At 46.9% G+C, this 24,525-nt stretch overlaps 1 protein-coding gene across 4 annotated transcripts in view; it reads right to left on the bottom strand.

The window, feature by feature from the left end:
- LOC140482474 (obscurin-like) overlaps positions 1-24,525 on the bottom strand; it is a 322,475-nt gene that overhangs the window by 18,281 nt on the left and 279,669 nt on the right. For all 4 annotated transcript variants that reach the window (XM_072580002.1, XM_072580005.1, XM_072580003.1 and 1 more), the window contains 4 exons: positions 23,465-23,626; positions 22,740-22,844; positions 19,850-20,116; positions 18,402-18,671 (listed from right to left, as the gene is read on the bottom strand). In XM_072580002.1, coding sequence (XP_072436103.1) covers positions 18,402-18,671; positions 19,850-20,116; positions 22,740-22,844; positions 23,465-23,626 — 804 coding nt within the window. The remainder of the gene's footprint in view (positions 1-18,401; positions 18,672-19,849; positions 20,117-22,739; positions 22,845-23,464; positions 23,627-24,525) is intronic.

Genomic DNA, 24,525 nt, shown 5'->3' with positions numbered 1-24,525 from the left:
AGACAGGTTGAGGCGGTTAATGTCCCGGCGACAGTTGGAAATGAAGAGGTCGAGGACAGGTAATAGGCCAGCGCGGGGTGTCCAGGTGGATGCAGTGTGTTGGAGGTGGGCGAAGGGGTCCTCGGAAGGTGGGCGGGAGTCCTGATTGTGAAAGTAAGCTCGGAGGCGGAGGCGACGGAAGAATTGTTCGACATCACGGCGTGTATTAAATTCATTGATGCGTGGAAGGAGGGGGATGAAGGTGAGTCCTTTGCTGAGGACTGATCGTTCGTCCTCAGTGAGGGGGAGGTGGGGGGATGGTGAAAACTCGGCAGGGCTGGGAGCTGAGATCTGGTGTGGGTGTAGAGCTGGGAGTGGGGGCGGAACCTGTAACTGGAGTGGGTGTGATCGTGGGGGGATGGGGGTGGAGTCATGAGCAGGCGTAGTGTTCCCCTTGGGGTTCTGGGGGGTGGGGATAGTGACAGTGGGGTCTTTGGGGGGCATGTCGGCAGAATGCAGGTGAGTGGCGCTGGTGCGGGCGGAAGTGGTGGTGACCACGGCAGTAGGGGTGGCGGAAATCACTGAGCATGTGGCATCAGCGATGATGTGAGGGGCGGAAGTGATGTCAGGTGTGATGCATGAGGAATTGTGAGGGGTGGAAGTGGTTGTGGGAGTGGCCATGATGGGGGCGGAAGTGACATCATCAATCAGCTTGGGGGTGGCAGCTGCATCAGCCACATGGCTAATGGTGGAATAGGTTCCGAGGCCAGGGGAATCTTCTGGAATGTTTGAGGAGCGCTGGTTATGGAGGTGGGTGGATAAAAGTTTGTTGTGGACTGAACAGCCTGTTTCTATGCTGTATGATTTTATGACGTGTCTCTCTCAGGCCTCTCTCTCTCCTGCTGCACTATTGGTGGCTGTGAGAATTTCCTCTCAAAATCTTTCCAATTCTCTTTCCTATTTTACAATTAGTCTTAAAACCTAACACTTTGACGATGTTTTTGTTTGCCTATCTTGAAACAGAAATATAGAAACAAAAAAAGGATTAGGCCACTTAGGTCTCTGAGCCTGCTACACTATTCCTTCTGATCATGGCTGATCAACCAATTTATTAGTCTGTTCCAATTCCAGAGGGCATGCAGGAGCAGCATCATCTATACCGATAAATGAGGTGTCAATTGGTGAAGCTACCAAATAGGACTACTTGATTGCTAAACAGCATAATAGAACATAGAACATAGAACAATACAGCACAGAACAGGCCCTTCGGCCCACGATGTTGTGCCGAACTTCTATCCTAGATTAAGCACCCATCCATGTACCTATCCAAATGCCGCTTCAAGGTCACCAATGATTCTGACTCTACCACTCCCACGGGCAGCGCATTCCATGCCCCCACCACTCTCTGGGTAAAGAACCCACCCCTGACATCTCCCCTATACCTTCCACCCTTCACCTTAAATTTATGTCCCCTTGTAACACTCTGTTGTACCCGGGGAAAAAGTTTCTGACTGTCTACTCTATCTATTCCTCTGATCATCTTATAAACCTCTATCAAGTCACCCCTCATCCTTCGCCGTTCCAACGAGAAAAGGCCGAGAACTCTCAACCTATCCTCGTACGACCTACTCTCCATTCCAGGCAACATCCTAGTAAATCTTCTCTGCACCCTCTCCAAAGCTTCCACATCTTTCCTAAAGTGAGGCGACCAGAATTGCACACAGTACTCCAACTGTGGCCTAACCAAAGTCCTGTACAGCTGCAACATCACTTCACGACTCTTGAATTCAATCCCTCTGCTAATGAACGATAATACTCCATAGGCCTTCTTACAAACTCTATCCACCTGAGTGGCAACCTTCAAAGATCTATGTACATAGACCCCAAGATCCCTCTGTTCCTCCACCTGACCAAGAACCCTACCATTAACCCTGTATTCCGCATTCTTATTTGTTCTTCCAAAATGGACAACCTCACACTTGGCAGGGTTGAACTCCATCTGCCACTCCTCAGCCCAGCTCTGCATCATATCTAAGTCCCTCTGCAGCCGACAACAGCCCTCCTCACTGTCCACAACTCCACCTATCTTTGTATCATTTGCAAATTTACTGACCCACCCTTCGACTCCCTCATCTAAGTCATTAATAAAAATTACAAACAGCAGAGGACCCAGAACTGATCCCTGCAGAACTCCACTTGTAACTGGACTCCATGCTGAATATTTACCATCTACCACCACTCTCTGACTTCGACCGGTTAGCCAGTTTTCTATCCAATTGGCCAAATTTCCCTCTATCCCATGCCTCCTGACTTTCCGCATAAGCCTACCATGGGGAACCTTATCAAATGCCTTACTAAAATCCATGCACACTACATCCACTGCTCTACCTTCATCCACATGCTTGGTCACCTCCTCGAAGAATTCAATAAGACTTGTAAGGCAAGACCTACCCTTCACAAATCCGTGCTGGCTGTCCCTAATCAAGCAGTGTCTTTCCAGATACTCGTAAATCCTATCCCTCAGTACCCTTTCCATTACTTTGCCTACCACAGAAGTAAGACTAACTGGCCTGTAATTCCCGGGGTTATCCCTATTCCCTTTTTTGAACAGGGGCACAACATTCGCTACTCTCCAGTCCCCTGGTACCACCCCCGTTGCCAGTGAAGACGAGAAGATCATTGCCAATGGCTCTGCAATTTCCTCTCTTGCTTCCCACATAATCCTAGGATATATCACGTCAGGCCCGGGGACTTGTCTATCCTCAAGTTGTTCAAAATGTCCAACACATCTTCCTTCCTAACAGGTATCTCTTCTAGCTTATCAGTCCGTTTCACACTCTCCTCTTCAACAATACGGTCCCTCTCGTTCGTAAATACTGAAGAGAAGTACTTGTTCAAGACCTCTCCTATCTCTTCCGACTCAATACACAGTCTCCCACCACTGTCCTTGATCGGACCTACCCTCGTTCTCGTCATTCTCAGGTTTCTCACATACGCATAGAATGCCTTGGGGTTATCCTTGATCCTATCTGCCAAGGATTTTTCATGCCCTCTCTTAGCTCTCCTAATCCCTTTCTTCAGGTCCCTTCTGGCTATCCTGTATCCCTCCACTGCTCTGTCTGAACCTTGTTTCCTCAACCATATGTAAGCCTCCTTCTTCCTCTTTACTAGACATTCAATCTCCCTCGTCAACCAAGGCTCCCTCACACGACCATTTCTTTCCTGCCTGATCGGTACATACATATCAAGGACACGTCGTATCTGCTCCTTGGAAAAAGTTCCACATTTCCACCACATCCTTCCCTGACAGCCTATGCTCCCAACGTATGCTCCTCAAATCCTGTCTTACAGCATCGTAATTTCCCTTCCCCCAATTGTAAAAACTTCCTTGTTGTGCGCACCTATCTCTCTCCATAACCAAGGTGAAAGTCACAGAATTGTGGTCACCGTCACCAAAATGTTCACCCACTAACAAGCCCACCACTTGTCCCGGTTCATTACCGAGTACCAAATCCAATATGGCCTCCCCTCTGGTTGGACACTCTACATACTGCGTTAGAAAAGCTTCCTGGACACACTGCACAAACACCGCTCTGTCCAATCTACTTGATCAAAAGAGCTTCCAATCAATATTTGGGAAGTTGAAGTCGCCCATGACTACGACCCTGTGGCTTCTGCACCTTTCCAAAATCTGTTTCCCAATCTGTTTCTCCACATCTCTGCTGCTATTGGGGGGCCTATAATAAACACCCAACAAGGTGACTGCACCTTTCCTATTTCTGACTTCAGCCCATACTACCTCCAGAGGCAGATCCCCCTCAAACTTCCTTTCTGCAGCCGTTATACCATTTCTAATTAGCAATGCCACCCCCCCTCCTTTTTTACCACCCTCCCTAATCTTACTGAAACATCTGTAACCAGGAACCTCCAACAGCCATTCCTGTCCCTCATCTATCCATGTTTCCGTGATGGCCACAACATCGTAGTCCCAGGTACCGATCCACGCCTTAAGTTCACCCACCTTATTTCTGATACTCCTTGCATTGAAGTATACGCACTTGAGCCCATCTCTGTGTCCGCAAGTAGTCCCTGTCAGTGCTACCTTCTCCACAGCCTCCCTACAGTCTTGGACATCCTGACACACAGCTAGCTTACTTGCTGGACTACAAGTCCGGATCCCATCCCCCTGCCAAATTAGTTTAAACCCCCCCAAAGAGTGCTAGCAAACCTACCCCCCAGGATATTGGTGCCCTTCTGGTTCAGGTGCAACCCGTCCTGCTTGTACAGGTCCCACCTTCCCCAGAATGCAGTCCAATTGTCCAAATATCTGAAGCCCTCCCTCCTACACCATCCTTGCAGCCACGTGTTCAACTGCACTCTCTCCCTATTCTTTGCCTCTCTGTCACGTGGCACCGGCAACAACCCAGAGATGACAACTCTGTCTGTCCTAGCTTTTAGCTTCCAGCCTAACTCCTTGAGCTCTTGAATGACCTCCCCACCCCTCTTCCTACCTATGTCGTTGGTGCCAATGTGTACCACGACTTCTGGCTGCACACCCTCCCCCTTAAGGATTCTGAAGACACGGTCCGAGATGTCTCGGACCCTAGCACCCGGGAGGCAACAAACCATCCGAGAGTCTCGCCCATGTCCACAGAACCGCCTGTCCGTCCCTCTAACTAGAGAGTCCCCTATAACTAGCGCTCTCCTCTTCTCCCCCTTTCCCTTCTGAATCTCAGAGCCACAGACCCCTTCACTGCAGCTTACACCTGCAAGGCTGTCCCCCCCAACAGTTTCCAAAGCTGTATACTTATTTTTTAGGGGAACGACCACAGGGGAACCCTGCACTGCCTGCTTCTTCCCCTTCCCACCTCTAACTGTTACCCAGCTACCTCTGTTCTCCGGCGTAACTATGTCCCTGTAGCTTCTATCGATCACCCTCTCAGCCTCTCGAATAATCCTCAGCTCATCCAGCTCCAGTTCCAGTTCCCTAACTCGTTCGGTGAGGATCAGGATCTGACTGCATTTCCTGCACACGAAGTCGGCAGGAGTATCGGTGGTCACCCCTACCTCAAACATCCTGCAGGAGGAACATTCCACCGCCTGCGCTGCCATGACTGTACACTGTCTCCAAAAACAAGAACACTGAGTCAATAACCTGTGGACTTTAAAGTTAGGTTAGAGGAGGAGGGTGGGAGGGAGGCCCTACGAAGGTAGGACCTGGGGTCTAGAACACACCCACTCAAATACTAATCACTTGCCTTCCCGCCCAGCTATGCGCTCCAACCTCACTTCCGCTGCCCGCTACAGGTAAGTAATTTTGAAACAAACTGTCTTACCTTAGCTGTAGTCTCCCGGGTTCGTTTTTCCTCGGCCGCTGCTCCCACTCAAAATGAGCAAGTGATAGACAAAACTAAATGATCCCACAACCAACAGATCAGATCTAAGCTCTGCAGTCCTGTTACCCCCACGCTCAATGGTGGTGGACAATTAAACAACTCACTGGAGGAGGAAGCTCAATAAATATCCCCCATCCTCAATGCTGGAAGAGCCAAGAACATCAGTGCAAACGATAAGGCTAAAGTATTTGCAACAATCTTCAGCAGAAGTGCCAACTGGATGATCCATCTTGGCATCCTCCAGTAGTCCCCAGCATCATATTCCAGTCTTCAGCCAATTCACTGCATGCGATGTCAAAAAATGGTTGGATGCACTGGATACTGCATAGGCTATGGGCGACAACATTCCAGCAATAGTATTGAAGACTTGTGCTCCAAAACTGGTCATTTCCCTGGCCAAGCTCTTCCTGTGCAAGGAGAACCCTGCACTGCCTGGTTCTACCTCCTACCCAAGATTCACAAACCTGACTACCCTTGCTGAGCCATTGTCTCAGTTTGCTCCTGCTCCACCAAAATCATCGCCACATTCCTTGATACTGGCCTATCCTCCCAGGATCAGGAACTCCCCACACACATTTGGGACACCACCCATGCTCTCACCTCCTCCAAGACCTTTGTTTCCCTGGCTCCCAAAGCCTCATCTTCACCATAGACATCCAGGCCCTTTATACCTCCATCCGCCATGACAAAGGCCTCCAAGCCCTCTGTTTCTTCCTCTCCAAACATCCCCAGAAGGACCCTTCCACTGACACTCCCATTCGTTTGGCTGAACTGGTCCTCAATCTCAATAATTTCTCCTTTGAATCCTCCCACTTCATTCAGACCAAAGGGGTAGCCATGGGCACCTGCATGGGCACCAGCTATGCTTGTCTCTTTGTTGTTTAGGTGGAACAGTCCATCTTCCACAGTTACACCAGCACCATTCCCATCTTTTCCTCCATTACACTGATGATTGTATTGGCGCCAGCTCGTGCTTCCACAAGGAGGTTGAATAGTTCACCAACAGATTCTACCCTGACCTTAAGTTCATCTGGACCATCTCAGACACCACCCTCCCTTTGCTGGACCTCTCCATCTCCGTCAATCGAGTCAGCACTGACATCTACAAACCCGACTCCCACAACTACTTGGACTATACCTCCTCCCACCTTGCCTCTTGTAAAAACATAATCCCTCATTCGCAATTCCTCCGCCTCTGCCGCATCGGCTCCCAGAAGGACCAGTTCCACCACAGCACACACGAGATGGCCTCCTTCTTTAAAGACCATAATTTACATATATCCCCCATCCAGCGCATCTAATCCACTTCCCGCACCTCTGCCCTCGAACCCCACCCCTCCAACTGCATGGACAAAAACCCCCGGTCCTCACCTTCCACCCACCAATTTCCGCATACATCACATCATCCTCCACAATTTTCCACCACTTTCAAACAGACCCCATCCACAAGAGATATATTTCCCTCCCACCCCAACCACTTTCCATAAAGACCATTCCCTCCGTGACTCCCTTGACAGGTCCACGCTCCCCACCAACCCACTCCCACTCCCACAACCCCCCCGCACCCCGAGTAACTTCCTCTGCCACCGCAGGAATTGTAAAACCTCCCTCCACCTCCGTCCAAGGCCCCAAAGGAGCCTTCCACAGCCATCAGAGACCTGCACTTCCACATGTCATTTACTGTATCCATTGCTCCCGATGTGATCTCTTCTACATTGGGGAGACAGGACGCCTACTTGCATACCGCTTCAGAGAACATCTCTGGAACACCCGCACAAACCAACTCCACCGTCCTGTGGCCGAACACTTCAACTCCCCCTCCCCCTCCCACTCCGCCAAGGACATGCAGGTCTTCGGCCTTCTCCATCGCCACCCCGTAACTACCTGACGCCTGTAGGAAGAATGCCTCATCTTCCACCTTGGGATCCTCCAACCCCATGGCCTCAATGTGGATTTCAGCAGTTTCCTAATTTCCTCCCCATCCCCACCTTATCCTAGTTCCAACTCGGCACCGCCCTCATGACCTGTCCTAATTGTCCATCTTCCTTCCAACTTATCCGCTCCAGACCTATCACCTTTACCCCCACCTCCATCAACCTATCACACTCTCAGCTACCTTCCCCCAGCTCCACCCCCCTCCCATTTATCTCTCCACCCCCTTGGCTCACATCCTCATTCCTGATGAAGTGCCTTTGTCCGAAACATCGATTCTCCTGCTCCTCAGATGCTGCCTGACCTGCTGTGTTCTTCCAGCACCACACTCTTGACTCTTCCGGTGCAAATACAAATAACGGCATCTATCTGACAAGGTGGAAAATTGCCCAGTTACGTCCTGTAAACAAAAAACAGGACATATCCAATCTGACCAATTACCATAATCAGTCTACTCTTGAACATCAGTGATGATGTAAAGTGATGGAAGATATCATCAATAGTGCGATCAAGCAGCACCTGCTCAGGAAAAACCGGCCCACTGAAGCCCAGTTCTGCCAGGGGCACTCAGCTCCTAACTTCGTTTCAGCCTTTGTGCAAACATGGACAAAAGTATTGAATTCCAGAGGTGTGGCACGAAGGAGCCTTAGCAAAACTGGGATTGATTGGTATTGGTGGCAAACTCTCCACGGGTTGGAATCATACTTGTCACATGGGAAGATAGTGTGCTTGTTGGAGATCAGTCATCTCAGCTCCAGGACATCTCTGCAGGAGTTGTTCAGGGTAGTGTCCTAGGCCCAACCATCTTCAGCTGCTTCACCAATGAACTCTCCTCCATCACAAGGTCAGAAGTGAGGATGTTCGCCGATGATTGAGTTATTATTCACAACTCCTCAGATATTGAAACAGTCCACATTCAAATTCAACAAAGCCTATATAATATCCAAGCTTGGCAAGCTACATTTTTACTACACAAATACCTGCATTGACCATCTCCAATCTAACCATTGCCCCTTGACATTCATTGGTGTTACCATTACTGATTCCCCCTTTATCAACATCTGAGGAGTTACCATTGACCATAGATTCAATAGGGGTTGCCATATCAGCAAAGTGACTGCGAGAGAAGGTCAGAGTCTGGGAATACTGCAGTGAATGATTCATCTCCTGATTCCCAAAGGCTGTCCACCATCTGCAAGGCAGAAGTCAGGAGTGTGATGGAATACTCCCCACTTACCAGGATGAGGGCAGCTCCAACAACACTCAAGAAAACTGACATAATCGAAGACAAAGTAACCGTCTTGACTGACACCACATCCACTCCTTCCACCACTGATGCGCAGTAGCAGCAAGGAGTATCTACAAGATGCACTGCAGAAATTCACCTAAGATCCTTAGACAGCACCTTCCAAACCCATAGCCACTTCCATCCAAAAGGACAAGGGTAGCAGATACAACAGAACACCACTACCTCGCAAGTTCTCCTCCAAGCATGCCATTTACAAGCTTGTTGATGACACCACCATAGTCAGTCAAATCTCAGATGGAGACGAAACAGACTACAAACGGGAGGTGGAAGACCTGGAAAAATGGTGCACTGAGAACAACCTAGCTCTCAATGCTGGCAAAACCAAGGAACTCATTATTGACTTTCAGCAGGATGTTACTCATGCCCCCCTACACATTAACAGCACAGAGGTGGAATGAGTGAAGAGTGTCAAGCTCCTGGGAGTGGTCATCCACAACAAGCTTTCTTGGACTTCATGTGGACGCACAGGTTACAAAGGCCCAACAATGTCTCTTCTTCCTCAGGCAGCTGAGGAAATTTGGCATGACGGCGAATACCTTTGCCAACTTTTATACGTGCGCTATTGAGAGCATTCTGTCTGGATGTATCACTGCTTGATATGGCAACTGTGCCATTCAAGATCGGAGACAGTTACAGAGAGTGGTGAACTCGGCCCAGACAATCACAAAGGCTCCCATCTACACTCCCATCTACAGAATCCATCTACCAGGCCCGCTGTCAAGGAAAGACCGCCAGCATTCTCAAAGATCCATCCCACCCTGGCAATGCTTTTCTACAACCTCTACGATTGGGGAGAAGGTACAGAAGCCTGAACACATACTAGCCAGTTTTGAAACAATTTCTACTCGAATGTTGTAAGCATACCGAATGGACTCTCAAACTCTTAACATTTGCCTGTACCTGTGTTTTGGTTTTTGCCGCTGTTTACCTATTATTTACTTACCTATGCTATTTAACTCTGTAATCTGCCTGTATTGCTCGCAAGACAAATGTTCTTCACTGTCTGGATTAGAGTGGTGCTGGAAAAGCACAGCAGGTAAGGCAGCATCCGAGGAGCAGGAAAATCGACGTTTCGGGCAAAAGCCCTTCACCAGGAACAGTCTTTTCCAGCACCACTTTAATTCAGACTCTGGTGTCCAGCATCTGCAGACCTTGCTTTTAAAAAGTTTTTCACTGTGCCTCGGTACACGTTACAATAAGTTCAATTCAAGCATTCACCATCCTGACTTGGAAATATATGGCCTGTCGCTGGGTCAAAATCCTGGAATTCCCTACATTGTGCACCAACCTACAGCATTTGGTCTACTGTGGCTCAAGAAGGCAGCTCACCACCACCTTCTCAAGGACAACCAGGGATGGGTGATAAATGCTGACCAGCCAACAAAGCCCATGTCCCATAAATGAATTTAAAAAACCCTCTTGCAATTAACACCAACTTACTATTTGCCTTCCTAACTGCTTGCTTCCCCCTCCTGTTGACTTTCATTGACTGGTGTACAAAGACATCCGATCCCTTTGTACATTCACATATTCCAGTATATCACCACTGAAATAATACTCTTTATTATGTTTGTGGTTAACTAGAACCATAAATGTAACTCGAGGTAGATGGACGGTAACGTGAACAGAAAATACTTTATTGTAGGTCTCTCAGTTCCATAATTGGTTTTAGATCACCTCCCCTAACTCCTACCATCAGGTCACCTGATCTGCACTCTCAAGAGTCACTGGAGTCACGGAAAGTCCCGGATGATTGGAAGATCGCGGTTGTAACCCCATTGTTCAAGAAAGGATCAAGACAAAAGATGGAAAATTATAGGCCAATTAGCCTAACCTCGGTTGTTGGTAAAATTCTAGAATCCATCATTAAGGATGAGGTTTCTAAATTCTTAGAAGAGCAGAGTCTGATTAGAACACGTCAACATGGATTTAGTAAGGGGAGGTCATACCTGACAAACCTGTTGGTATTCTTTGAAGAGGTGAAAGTAGGTTAGACCAGGGAAACCCAGTGGATGTGGTCTGTCTAGACTTACAAAAGGCCTTTGATAAGGTGCCACACGGGAGGCTGCTGAGCAAGGTGAGGACCCATGGTGTTCGAGGTGAGCTACTGGGATGGATTGAGGATTGGCTGTCTGACAGAAGGCAGAGAGTTGGGATAAAAGGTTCTTTTTCAGATTGGCAGCCAGTGACGAGCGGTGTCCCGCAGGGTTCAGTGTTGGGGCCACAGCTGTTCGCATTATATATTAATGATCTGGATGAAGGGACTGGGAAATTCTAGCAAAGTTTGCAGATGATACGAAGTTAGGTGGACAGGCAGGTAGTACTGAGGAAGTGGGGAGGCTGCAGAAGGATCTAGACAGTTTGGGAGAATGGTACAGGAAATGGCTGATGGAATTCAACGTGAACAAATGCGAGGTCTTGCACTTTGGAAAAAAGAATAAAAGCACAGACTACTTTCTAAACGGTGAGAAAATTCGTAAAGCCAAAGTACAAAGGGATCTGGGAGTGCTAGTCGAGGAATCTCTAAAGGTCAACATGCAGGTTGAGTCTGTGATTAAGAAAGCGAATGCAATGTTGTCACTTATCTCAAGAGGGTTGGAATATAAAAGCAGCAATGTGCTATTGAGACTTTATAAAGCTCTGGTTAGGCCCCATTTGGAGTACTGTGTCCAGTTTTGGTCCCCACACCTCAGGAAGGACATACTGGCACTGGAACGTGTCCAGCGGAGATTCACACGGATGATCCCTGGAATGGTAGGTCTAACATATGAGGAACGGCTGAGGATCCTGGGATTGTATTCATTGGAGTTTAGAAGATTAAGGGGAGACTTAATAGAGACGTACAAGATAATACATGGCTTGGAAAGGGTGGATGCTAGGAAATTGTTTCCGTTAGGTGAGGAGACTAGGACCCATGGACACAGCCTTAGAATTAGAGGGGGTAAATTCAGAACAGAAATGCGGAGACATTTCTTCAGCCAGAGAGTGGTGGGCCTGTGGAATTCATTGCCGCAGAGTGCAGTGGAGGCCAGGACACTAGATGTCTTCAAGGCAGAGATTGATAGATTCTTGTTGTCTCGGGGAATTAAGGGCTACAGGGAGAATGCGGGTAAGTGGAGTTGAGGTGCCCATTAGCCATGATTGAATGGCGGAGTGGACTCGATGGGCCGAATGGCCTTACTTCCGCTCCTATGTCTTATGGTCTTAAGCACACATCCAACCGCATACATAACAACCTTCCCCCTTTATTCCAATACTCCACTTAATATGTATATGTTCAACAATTATAAACTATTATACAGGCACTGTAGCTAACATATGTACATCATCAGGAATATTGATTAAAAAAAAGGAAAACGAAAACCACCCTTCCATAGTCTACACTGCCATGATCAGTCTCTCAGGGGGTTGGTGATTCCTAGAAGACAATCTCCTCATCTCAGGTACATCCCTCTTTGACTGGCTGTTGCTATCCTGTCAAGCTGTTGTTGTTTGCTACCTGAGTATGGCTAACCCTAGCTCAAATACACATGACTTGATCGACGTCACTGGACCCATCTGGACTGGTTCGATATTCTGAGGGGCCTACCTCCTTGGTGAAGTGCAGTGACTGGCTGATACGTGCTTCTCCTCCAAACCAGATCATCCCTAGTCTGAACCAAATATCACAACGGTCCTGTTTAAACCACCATCACCACGGGATCCACTCATCCCTAGATGAACAATTTTGGCTATTTGGAATCCCCTCGACAGAGAGGTTCCTGCCCTTCTGACCATATGCCCTTCTTGATTTTAGTTTACCACCTCTCTGGTCTCTTCCGGCTGTAGTAAGTCAAACACTGTTCTCAGCTGACAGTTGAACACTAAGGACATCAGTGAGCTGAGCATGGGTTGTCACGTGACATGTCCCTGTACATGCTGAAGAGCTTGTTGAGTTGAGGAAGTTAAAACGTCACGGGTTGGGGGGGGGGGGGTGCAGTTCCATGCTTTTCTTCTCTTCCAGGGCACACTGGGAACTTCAGAGTTAAAAATCCCACTACCAAAAAAAACTTACTGCAACAGCAACTGAAAGCCTGTATTCTTTCAATCCAAACATGTGGATTCCCCCTCATTCCACGCAAGGACTAACAGCCCTGGCCCCAACCCAGTTAGCTGCCTCTCTCTCCCATTGTCTCACTTCCCCTCCAATATTAACTTAGGTATGTGAATCCCCCCAGTTACCTCACCTCCATATTAGCATAGGTATGTGAGTTCCTCATTTGTAGCAGGCAACCTTTCTGCTTTAATTCCTTTCCATTAACTCATAATCATGGGAGATACGAAAATCGGTTTCTATAATCCACTCACACATTATTTCAGGACATCAACATTCATCCGGTTTTGTAAAATCATAATTGCCTACTTTAAATTATGTGATGTTAGTCATCCATGTGACTGATAAGTCTTTATTCAATTCCTATAAAATATACTGTCTCTGCGTGTAAGGCAGAGATTTGTGAAGAAGAGCCGCAACAAGTAGGAACTCAGCTACTTTGGTGACGCTTTGAATCTCTCGCCTGCTGTCTGATAATAAAGCTACCGCTGTTGAACAGAAAACTTCTGTCGTCCGGATTTGTGGAACAAAGCAGGCATCAACAGAGTTACCGTCCTAAAGAATCCTCCCCTGTGAAGCCTATGAGGACTGTTTCAATGTTTATCTGAGTTTCTTTGCCTGGTTGTTCATCACAGGTTGAATTGGAGCCAATCTCATGTCTGCCTCTGTGATTTTCCAGGTAGTCTTAGAATTCCTGTGCCAGAAACTGTAGACCATTGTCACTCACCACTTGTTCAGGATTCCTGAGCCTAGCGAAATTCCATCTTGTTGGTCTATCATTGCTTCTGCTGATACTGACTTCATGACTGCCATTTCAGGCCACCTGGAGTGGGCATCCACCACTATTAATAACATCTGTTCCTCTACTGGCCCGTGAAATCGATGTGAATCTACTGCCACAATGATAGAGGCCATTCCCTCGGGTGAAGGGGCATCAACAGTAGTGTATTCCTTATGAATAGGCAGGATTTCCTTGATTCTACTTTCTCCTCAATCTCATACTCCATCTTTGCGTACCAAAGCTGGTTCCTGACTATCTTTTGCACTCACACCATGCCAGGATGCCCTTGCTGCACTTGTTCCAGCACCTATCTTCTTAACGGGGGAAGGTTAACAACTCTCATTCCCCACATTAAAAACCCATCTGATATGGACAACCTGCACTCCTGGACAGGTAAGGGCATGAATCTGGGTGATTTCTATGACAAGTCCTTCCTCTCAGGACTAAATCCACCATGAGTTTCAAGACCAGGTCTTTCCAGTTGGCATGCTGCACCTGGTTCACTGACAGTGGTACCTTGTCTTCCTGAGAAAGGTATATAATTTTCAGGTTCCAATTGAGAATATCCTCATTTACAGGTAGTGGTAATCTTGGCAAAAGCATCTGCATTTCTGTGCTTCTCTGACTGTCAGTATCTTATCTTACAAGTAGGTTGACAGAGCCTGGTGAAGGGCTTTTGCCCAAAACGTTGATTTTCCTGCTTCTTGGATGCTGCATGACCGGCTGTGCTTTTCCAGCACCACACCCTTGGCTCTAATCTCCAGCATTTGCAGTATTCACTTTTGCCTGCCTGATTGAGTCAATGCCCATCTCTGCAGGTATGCTGCCACCAGTGACTGTACAATGACTGTTTGCCATACAGGAAATGGGTGAACTTCTTTAACATCAAAATGATGCCCAATCCTTCCTTTTCCACTTGGGTATACTTCCCCTCCAGCTTCATTAGTGACCCTTATGCAAGCACAATGGGCCTTTCCTCTTCATTTGGCAAGCCGTGTAAGAGTACAGCGATGACCCCAAAAGGTGAGGTATCACATGCCAACTGCAGTGGCAACTTTGGGTCAAAATGAGTCAACCATCTTTTTTAAGGCTTGCTTTACCTCCTGATAAGCCTCCTCACCTTTCTGGGTCAATTTTCACGGCTGCCCTTCCCCCAGCAACCAATGCTCGAGCTTTAGCACAATGGCTAGATCAGACACGAATTTGTCGCCGTAATTTATGAGTCCCAAGAATAATCTCACCTGAGATACATTCTCTGGTTTAGGAGCCTTCATGATAGCTTCCAATTTCTTGGGCGTCTTGTGTGGTCCGGGTACACAGCCCACGTACCCTGCTGTCATCATCACCTAGTTCCTGACATCTCTGATGATAGGCTGGCTATCAATATCCACTTCAAACCCATCAACTCCCACAGTTACCTTGACTATATGTCCTCACACCTTGTTTCCTGTAAAGATTCTATTCAATTCTCCTAGTTCCTCTGTCTCCGTCACATCTCTTCCAATGATGCAAACTTCAACAAAGAACCCACCAAAATATTCACCTTCTTTCTCAACCATGAATTCTCCACCACTGTGTTGACAGGGCTCTCAGACCCATCTACAGTACTTCGGCCCCCACTCATTCTTTTCCGTCCCATAAAAGTGATAGGGTACCCTTTGTCCTCACCGACCACCTCACAAGCATCCACATCCAAAAGATCGTTAGTTTGCCATTTCTGCCATCTTCCACTAGATGTCATCATCAGACATATGTTCCCCCTCTTCCCTTGTCAGCCTTTCACCGGGACCATTCCCTCCAGGACACCTTAGTTCACTCCTTCTTCACTCCCAACATTTCCTCACACCCCACAGCACCTTCTCATGCAATTATAGAAGATGTAACACCCACCTGTTTACAGAACAACCTTGATTATCCAAACAGCAATTATCTGAATTTCGGATTATCCGAACAGGATCTCAAGTAGCCGTTAAAACACCATCCTTTATCCGAACAATCTGTTATTCAAATAAAACACTCCCCGCCTGTCTCATTTGGATAAGAGGTTGTTCTGTACTTCCTCCCTTCTCACTAACCAAGCCCCCAGACGCACCTTCCAGGTAAAGCATAGATTTACGTGCACCTCACTCAATTCTCATCTACTGTATTTGCTGCTCACAATATGGTCTTGTCTACACTGGGGAGACAAAAGCACAGACTGGGCAACCACTTTGCAAAACACATACATTCTGTCTGCAAAAATGACCCTGATCTTCCATCTCTGTCTGCCATTTCATCACACCACTGTCTTCCCTAGTCAACATCTCTGTCTCAGGCTTGCTGTCATGCTCCAGCAAAAGTCAACACAAGCTGGAAGAAAAACAACCTATGTTTCATTTGGGAACTCTGCAGCTGCCGGACTCAAGTTCAAGTTCAGCAATTTTAGGTCTTATGCACTATGTACTTACCCCAAACCCCCACACATTAGACGCATGGGCTGCTACCACAAACAACCCATTGTCAGCCACTAACACTTCCCATTAACTAGGTTAAAAACAATGCAGATGCTGGAAACCAGATTCTGGATTAGTGGTGCTGGAAGAGCACAGAAGTTCAGGCAGCATCCGAGGAGCAGTAAAATCGACGTTTCGGGCAAAAGCCCTTCATCAGGAATAAAGGCAGAGAGCCTGAAGCATGGAGAGATAAGCAAGAGGAGGGTGGGGGTGGGGAGAAAGTAGCATAGAGCACAATAGGTGAGTGGGGGCGGGGATGAAGATGATAGGTCAGGGAGGAGGGTGGAGTGGATAGGTGAAAAAGGAGATAGGCAGGTAGGACAAGTCATGGGGACAGTGCTGAGCTGGAAGTTTGGAACCAGGGTGAGGTGGGGGAAAGGGAAATGAGGAAACTGTTGAAGTCCACATTGATGCCCTGGGGTTGAAGTGTTCCGAGGCGGAAGATGAGGCGTTCTTCCTCCAGGCGTCTGGTGGTGAGGGAGCGGCGGTGAAGGAGGCCCAGGACCTCCATGTCCTCGGCAGAATGGGAGGGGGAGTTGAAATGTTGGGCCACAGGGCGATGTGGTTGATTGGTGCAGGTGTCCCGGAGATGTTCCCTAAAGCGCTCTGCTAGGAGGTGCCCAGTCTCCCCAATGTAAAGGAGACCGCATCGGGAGTAACGGATACAATAAATGATATTAGTGGATGTGCAGGTAAAACTCTGATGGATGTGGAAGGCTCCTTTAGGGCCTTGGATGGAGGTGAGGGAGGAGGTGTGGGTGCAGGTTTTGCAGTTCCTGCGGTGGCAGGGAAAGGTGCCAGGATGGGAGGGTGGGTTGTAGGGGGGCGTGGACCTGACCAGGTAGTCACGGAGGGAACGGTCTTTGCGGAAGGCGGAAAGGGGTGAGGAGGAAAATATATCCCTGGTGGTGAGGTTAGTTTTTGGAGGTGGCGGAAATGTCGGTGGATGGTTTGGTTTATGCGAAGGTTGGTAGAGTGGAAAGTGAGCACCAGGGGCGTTCTGACCTTGTTACGGTTGGAGGGGTGGGGTCTGAGGACGGATGTGCGGGATGTGGACGAGGTGCATTGGAGAGCATCTTTATCCATGTGGGAAGGGAAATTGCGGTCTGTAAAGAAGGAGGCCATCTGGTGTGTTGTGTGGTGGAACTGGTCCTCCTGGGAGTAGATATGGCAGAGGCGGAGGAATTGGGAATACAGGATGGCATTTTTGCAAGAGGTAGGGTGGGAAGAGGTGTAATCCAGCTAGCTGTGGGAGTCGGTGGGTTTGTAAAAAATGTCAGTGTCAAGTCGGTTGTCATTAATGGAGATGGAGAGGTCCAGGAAGGGGAGGGAGGTGTCAGAGACGGTCTAGGTAAATTTAAGGTCAGGATGGAATGTGTTGGTGAAGTTGATGAATTGCTCAACCTCCTCGCAGGAGCACGAGGTGGCACCAATGCAGTCATCAATATAGCGGAGGAAGAGGTGGGGAGTGGTGCCAGTGTAATTACGGAAGATCAACTGTTCTACGTAGCCAACAAAGAGACAGGCATAGCTGGCGCCCATACGTGTGCCCATGCCTACCCCTTTGGCCTGGAGGAAGTGGGAGGATTCACTTCCCTAACTGTTACCTCATAATCCTATGCTATTTGAAGTCAGGGCAACATTCTTCCTCCTGACTAAAAAAATACAGTTTGTGAGCCAGTCCATCCTTATTACCAGTTATGTTTGTGGTTCACCAGAACCATAAAGATAACACGAGGTAGGTGAAGGGTAAACTTGAATAGGGAATACTTTATTGAAGGTCTCTCAGCTCCACAGTTGGTTTTGGTCTGCCTTCCTTAGCTCCTGCCTCTGGGTCACCTGACTCACTCTCTTAAAGGGGCAACACACACCCAACTACATACATAACATTCTTCCTTTCTGTTTTTCACACTGAAGTATATAACTTCACATTTAACTCTGCTCTCCTGCACCTGACATGTATTTTCCCGCCCACTCAACATATCGAAGTCTCCTTGCATCTTCCTCACAACCCCACCCAGTTGTGTGTCATCAGCTAACTTGGAAATGTGTCATCTGATTCCCTCATGCTGTTTATACATACATAGTGAATTCACAGCTTGCCATTCAGAAAAAAATCCATTTTTTCCCACACTGTTTCCTGCCTGTCATCCAGTTTTCGATCCATGCCAACATGTTACTCATCTGCTTTAATTGACTTCTTCTGAGGGACCTTATCAAAAACCGACTGAAAATTTATCACATCCACTGGTTCTGCCTTATCTATTCTACTCATTACACCCTCAAAAGCTGCAGTAGATTTGTTCAGCATGCTTTGCCTTTCATAAGCCCATAGTGGATTTATCCAATCTCATTAATGCCTTACACAAGCTGGCTGTGACGAAATAATAGTTGTTCTGTTCTCCCTGTCAGGGTTTACCTTTGACAGTTAGCTTAGCACTGCAACGTGCCTTCCCTGCAGTGAACTTCACCACTCCGCTCATGTCAGGGGAGGTGTTGCTGAGGATCAGCCGCTGGATAGTCCCTCTGTTTTCAATGCGGACCCCATCCCCATTCTGAAGGAGCTGTCCATTTAGACTCCACTGAGGGGCTCTGATCGTAGGCACTGACACCTCGCATTCCAACTGGATTGCATTAGGGGCTGTCACCTCCATGTCCACCAGTTCCTTCATTATCAGAATGGCTTGCTCTGGAACAAAAGGAACAATGATGCGAATACATTTGAGGCAGTTCAGAGAAAGTTCACTAAATCAATTTCAGAGATGAAGAGAGATTGAGCAGTTTAAGCCTATAACTCTCAGGAGTTTAGAAGAATGAGTGGAGATTTAACGGGTTATATAGATGGGAAGGGGATAGAAAGAACATTGCCACTGGTGGGGCAATCTAGAAAGAGTTCATGGATTTAAGGAGTAGCAGATTTAATATAGAGAGGAGAAGGAATTACTTCTCTTAAAGAATCACGAATCTGTGGAATTTGCTACACCAGAGTGCAGTGGATGCTGGGGCATTGGATAAATTTAAGGTGGAGAGAGATAGAATTTTAATTAGTAATGGGTTAAAAAGGATATGGGGAGTGGCAGCAGAGTGGAGGTGAGACTGAGATGAGAGCAGCCACAATCATATCAAATGGCAGAGCAGGCCAGAGGCTTACTTCTGCTTATGCTGTTCTTATGCTCTCAATCTCATTCCAATGGAACTCACTCCCTCAGGCCACCTTTTCCTTTATTTTTCCATCCATTTCTGCTCTCTTTATCCTCCCTTATATTTCTCTCTTTACTTACGCTTCTCATTGTACTGCAAAAAAAAGGAAACAAGAGAAGGCTATTCAGCCTCTCAAACCTGTTTCCCATTGGTAACTGGTTGTGAAATGATGTTCACACACGTATAAAGGGGTACATCAGACTATTGTCAATCATTTACACACTGACACAGGAAATGAAGAAGGGCTTTTGCCCAAAACGTCGATTTTCCTGCTCCTTGAATGCTGCCTGACCTGCTGTGCTTTTCCAGCACCACTCTAATCTAAAATTGCCTCTGAACAACCTGGTTTCAACATTAAGATTCTTCCCACGTGTGCTAGACTTGACCCACTAAGATAGCTTATCTTCTCTTTTTTAGAAAGACCTCAATTAGCTCTTAATCATTTATAGTATATAGAGTTGTATAAATTGCTTGTAATTTACTGCTTTAAACTGTGGAAGACTGTGCATAACCAATCATTGATTACTAAGAGTTCTGTGGGTCAGTGCATCCTCTCTGAAAGGCTGAGCTCTGATTTGCCTGTGAGCTGCTTCAGTGGCTACACCAGGGGATTGACCTATAGCCACTAAGGCCTTGGAAGAACTGGACCATGTCTGTCCCACATACCTTCCACAAGTACCTTGGCAGACGAGCAGTCATCAAAGGCGTCACAGGTGTAGGTGGCTTCATCCTCGAAGCTGACATCATGGATGACCAGCTGCCGGTAGCAGTCCTCGCTGCAGATCTCATACTTGCTGCTAGCATACAGTTCTTCTCCCCCCCGGTACCAACATACATTGGCATGTGGCTTGGAAACTTTACACTCCAAAATGACCTTGTGTTTCTCCAGTGCAGTCTTGTCCCGCAGAGGCTTAACAATCTTGACTGGCAATTCTAAGGAAGCAGAGACACAGTGAATGACAAAAAAAACAACTATGTGCCAAACTTAGGAGATGCCCAATCATCAACTCCGAGGATATGGAAGATATAGACTTTTGGGAAATAGATGGTGACATCTTGCAAAATGTCCAGATTACAGGGGAGGAAGTGCTGGATGTCTTGAAACGGTTAAAGGTGGATAAATCCCCAGGACCTGATCAGGTGTACCCGAGAACTCTGTGGGAAACTCTGTGCTGGGCCTCTTGCTGAGATATTTGTATCATCGATAGTCACAGGTGAGGTGGCGGAAGACTGGAGGTTGGCAAACGTGGCGCCACTGTTTAAGAAGGGCGGTAAAGACAAGCCAGGGAACTATACAGCGGTGAGCCTGACCTCAGTGGTGGGCAAGTTGTTGGAGGGAATCCTGAGGGACAGGATGTACATGTATTTGGAAAGGAAAGGACTGATTAGGGATAGTCAACATGGCTTTGTGCGTGGGAAATCGTGTCTCACAAACATGATTGAGTTTTTTGAAGTAACAAAGAAGATTGATGAGGGCAGAGCTGTAGATGTGATCTATATGGACTTCAGTAAGGCGTTTGACAAGGTTCCCCATGGGAGACTGATTAGCAAGGTTAGATCTCATGGAATAAAGGGAGAACTAGCCATTTGGATACAGAACTGGCTCAAAGGTAGAAGACAGAGGGTGGTGGTGGAGGGTTGTTTTTCAGACTGGAGGCCTGTGACCAGTGGAGTGCCACAAGGATCGGTGCTGGGTCCTCTACCTTTTGTCATTTACATAAATGATTTGGATGTGAGCATAAGAGGTACAGTTAGTAAGTATGCAGATGACACCAAAATTGGAGGTGCAGTGGACAGCAAAGAGGGTTTCCTCAGATTACAACAGGATCTGAACCAGATGGGCCAATGGGCTGAGAAGTGGCAGATGGAGTTTAATTCAGATAAATGAGAGGTGCTGCATTTTGAGAAAGTGAATCTTAGCAGGACTTATACACTTAATGGTAAGGTCCTAGGGAGTGTTGCTGAACAAAGAGACCTTGGAGTGCAGGTTCATAGCTCCTTGAAAGTGGAGTTGCAGGTAGATAGGATAGTGAAGAAGGTGTTTGGTATGTTTTCCTTTATTGGTCAGAGGATTGAGTACAGGAGTTGGGGCATCATGTTGCGGCTGTACAGGACATTGGTTAGGCCACTGTTGGAATATTGTGTGCAATTCTGGTCTCCTTCCTATCGGAAAGATGTTGTGAAACATGAAAGGATTCCTAAAAGATTTACAAGGATGTTGCCAGGGTTGGAGGATTTGAGCTATAGGGAGAGGCTGAACAGGCTGGGGCTGTTTCCTTGCAGCGTCGGAGGCTGAGGAGTGATCTTATAGAGGTTTACAAAATTATGAGGGGCATGGATAGGATAAAAAGACAAAGTCTTTTCCCTGGGATCAGGGAGTTCAGAACTAGAGGGCATAGATTTAAGGTGAGAGAGGAAAGATATAAAAGAGACCTAAGGGGCAACTTTTTCACACAGAGGGTGGTACGTGAATGGAATGAGCTGCCAGAGGATGTGGTGGTGGTTGGTACAATTACAACATTTAAGAGGCATTCGACGGGTATATGAATAGGAAGGGTTTGGAGGGGTATGGGCCGGGTGCTGGCAGGTGGGACTAGATTGGGTTAGGATATGTGGTTGGCGTGGACAGGTTGGACCGAAGGGTCTGTTTCCGTGCTGTACACCTCTATGACTCTACTCCTCTTGGCTCTGCTTCCACCTGTTGGCTTCAGGTCAACCAAGAGACATCCTCCCATTCTCTATTACTTACGGTTCAGGTTTAAGGAAGAGAAAATGACTATTGCACAGTTCTACCCCAATCTGATCTACCCCAATCGCACCCCAGATTTTTTACAATTAAAGAGTCATTTATTTGTAAAGTGCAGACACAGCTGTGATGCAATTCAGGATAAGCAACAAATACTGCCTTACCCTGAGCTGTCCACAATCAGCCAATTTGCAGTCAGTAAGCTCTAACAGCAACAATTAGATAAATTACCAAAGCAATTTTTCTTAAAATTGATGTTGGTTGAAGGTACATTGGCCCAGGAAACTAGGGAGAACTTCTTTCATCTCTAATTGTGCAACTCCCTTCCATCCACCAGAGAACAGACAGAGCTCAGTTTAATGCATTATTGGAAGGCGACACCTCAAACAGTGCACCACTCTCTCAGCACTGACTCTCTAACAGTGCAGCACTCGCTCAGTAATGACTCTGACAGTGCAGCACTTCCCTAATATTGACCACTGAAGATGCAGCACTCTCTTTGCACTGACCCTCTGACACTGCAGCACTCCCTCAGTACTGACCCTCCAATAGTGCATTATTCCCTCAGTAATGACCCTTTAATAGTGCAGTGCTCCCTCAGTACTGAGCCTCCAACAGCATGGGGCTCTCTCAATAGCAAAATAGCAGTCTCAGTCTAATTGTATGCTCTATCTCCGGACTGCACAATTCTCTTGAATTGATGAGTATTTCCCTCCTGATGCAAAGTCCCTGGGCCAGTGCAGACAGAGGAAAGGCTCTCACCCTTGAGTGCAAATGGAAAGGTGAACTGGAAAGAAGCAACCAAAATACCATTGACATCTAGACGAGCGGCAGACTCGGCATTCTTGGCTCTGAATCGAATTTCTCCAGCATCCTCTGCCCTCACCTTGTAGATCAGCAGGAAATGTTTGGTCCCTTGAAATATGAGACAATCAGAAAAATTAGTTTCCACCTGATCACTTACACACACACACAGACACACACACACACACAGATCCTGAGTTCAATTCCAGCCTTGGGTGTCTGTGTGGAATTTGTATAGGTTTTCTCCAGGTTGTCTGTTTTCTTCCCACAGTCCAAAGATATACAAGTTGGGTGGACTGGTCATGCTAGATTGCCCGATGTGCAGACTAAGTGGATTGGCCATGTTAAATGGAGGGTGAAAGGGTAGGGGACCGGGCTCTGCTTGGGATACTGTTTGGAGGGTTGGTGTGGACTCAATGGACCAAATAGCCTGCTTCCACACTGTATGGATTCTAACATTCCCTTGACAATATCCACATCAAATGGTCCCAGGACAAGTACATCATGAGGTTAGATACACAGTAATATCACTCTGTTATTTTACATGAAATAGTGAACGTGGTTAAATTTGAATACAGTTCCCACAATTCACTATCCATGTCATCCTGACACAGAAATATCACTCTGGACTCCAAATCCTTTCACTGTACTGAGGTACATGTGACAATAATACATCAAATTAATAGTTTTCTCACATGATCTTTGTGAACACACCCCTTGCGTCTCCTTACCCTCCTGTCTAATTTTGACATTGCTGTTTGATTTGATTCTATTTCCATTCTGTAACCATTCACTCTTCACTTCTGCATGGGACACTTCACAGACGAAGACTGCGTTATTGTTCTCTCGAACTTCCTGATCCTCTAGCTCCTTCACAATCTGAATTTCCTGTTCTGTGGGGACATAACAGATAGAACATTCAGTGTATTTAAAGTCAGAGCTGACCATCTAACTCCCTGAGGTATTCTTCCCTGAGGCAGTGACATCAGGTCACTCCACTTAATCCCAAGCTGAGCTCCCAACCCCATTCCAACTCCATCACAAGATGACCCACTTGAACTATGGCATTGTCTGTCTATTGCATCATTGCTGCTGTTGTGACAAATAGATTTGACCAATGCAATGGTCTCTTGGGCAACTTATTATGTTGCCACCTCTGAAAACTGGAACCCAACCAAACAGTCCTGCCACTACTTAGGCACACATCATTGTTTTGACTGAGCCTGCAGGGTGCTTTGATGTTAACTAGCACTGCTCATCATAATAGTTTTTGAATTTAAATAGGGAGAGGATTTAGCCAAATATATGGTTTAGATTGTTATGAAGTTGTGTACAATACTCATGAAGTGGAAGGTAGGAAGCTAGAGTTTGTTTATTTAAATAAAAGGGGGACAGAGTGTGTGAGATCCCTTTAAGGCATAAAGTGCTTTTCAAAGCTTGGAGATTTTTTTTAAAAATCTGCAAGCAGCTGTCGATGTACAGACAGTTCTAAAGTGGAAATGTAATAACTGGCTGTGTGATTTGAAAACCTTAGGCTTTTTTTGGTTTTGGTAACTCGCTTGAATCAGCCAATTAATTTAATCTAAGCCCTTAGATACTGAATACCTATCAAATTTAAATCTGGAGGTACCGGTGTTGGACTGGGGTGGACAAAGAAAAATCACACAATGCCAGGTTATGGTCCAACAGGTTTATTTGGAGGCACTAGCTTTCGAAGTGCTGCTCCTTCATCAGGTGGTTGTGGAGTATAAGATCATAAGACACAGAATTTAGAGTAAAAGGGTTACAGTGT

Source organism: Chiloscyllium punctatum, chromosome 10 (genome assembly GCF_047496795.1).
Source record: "Chiloscyllium punctatum isolate Juve2018m chromosome 10, sChiPun1.3, whole genome shotgun sequence".
Lineage (NCBI taxonomy): Eukaryota > Metazoa > Chordata > Chondrichthyes > Orectolobiformes > Hemiscylliidae > Chiloscyllium > Chiloscyllium punctatum.
The sequence above is the reverse complement of the archived record's forward strand: the minus strand, read 5'-3'. Positions and strand labels throughout refer to the sequence as shown.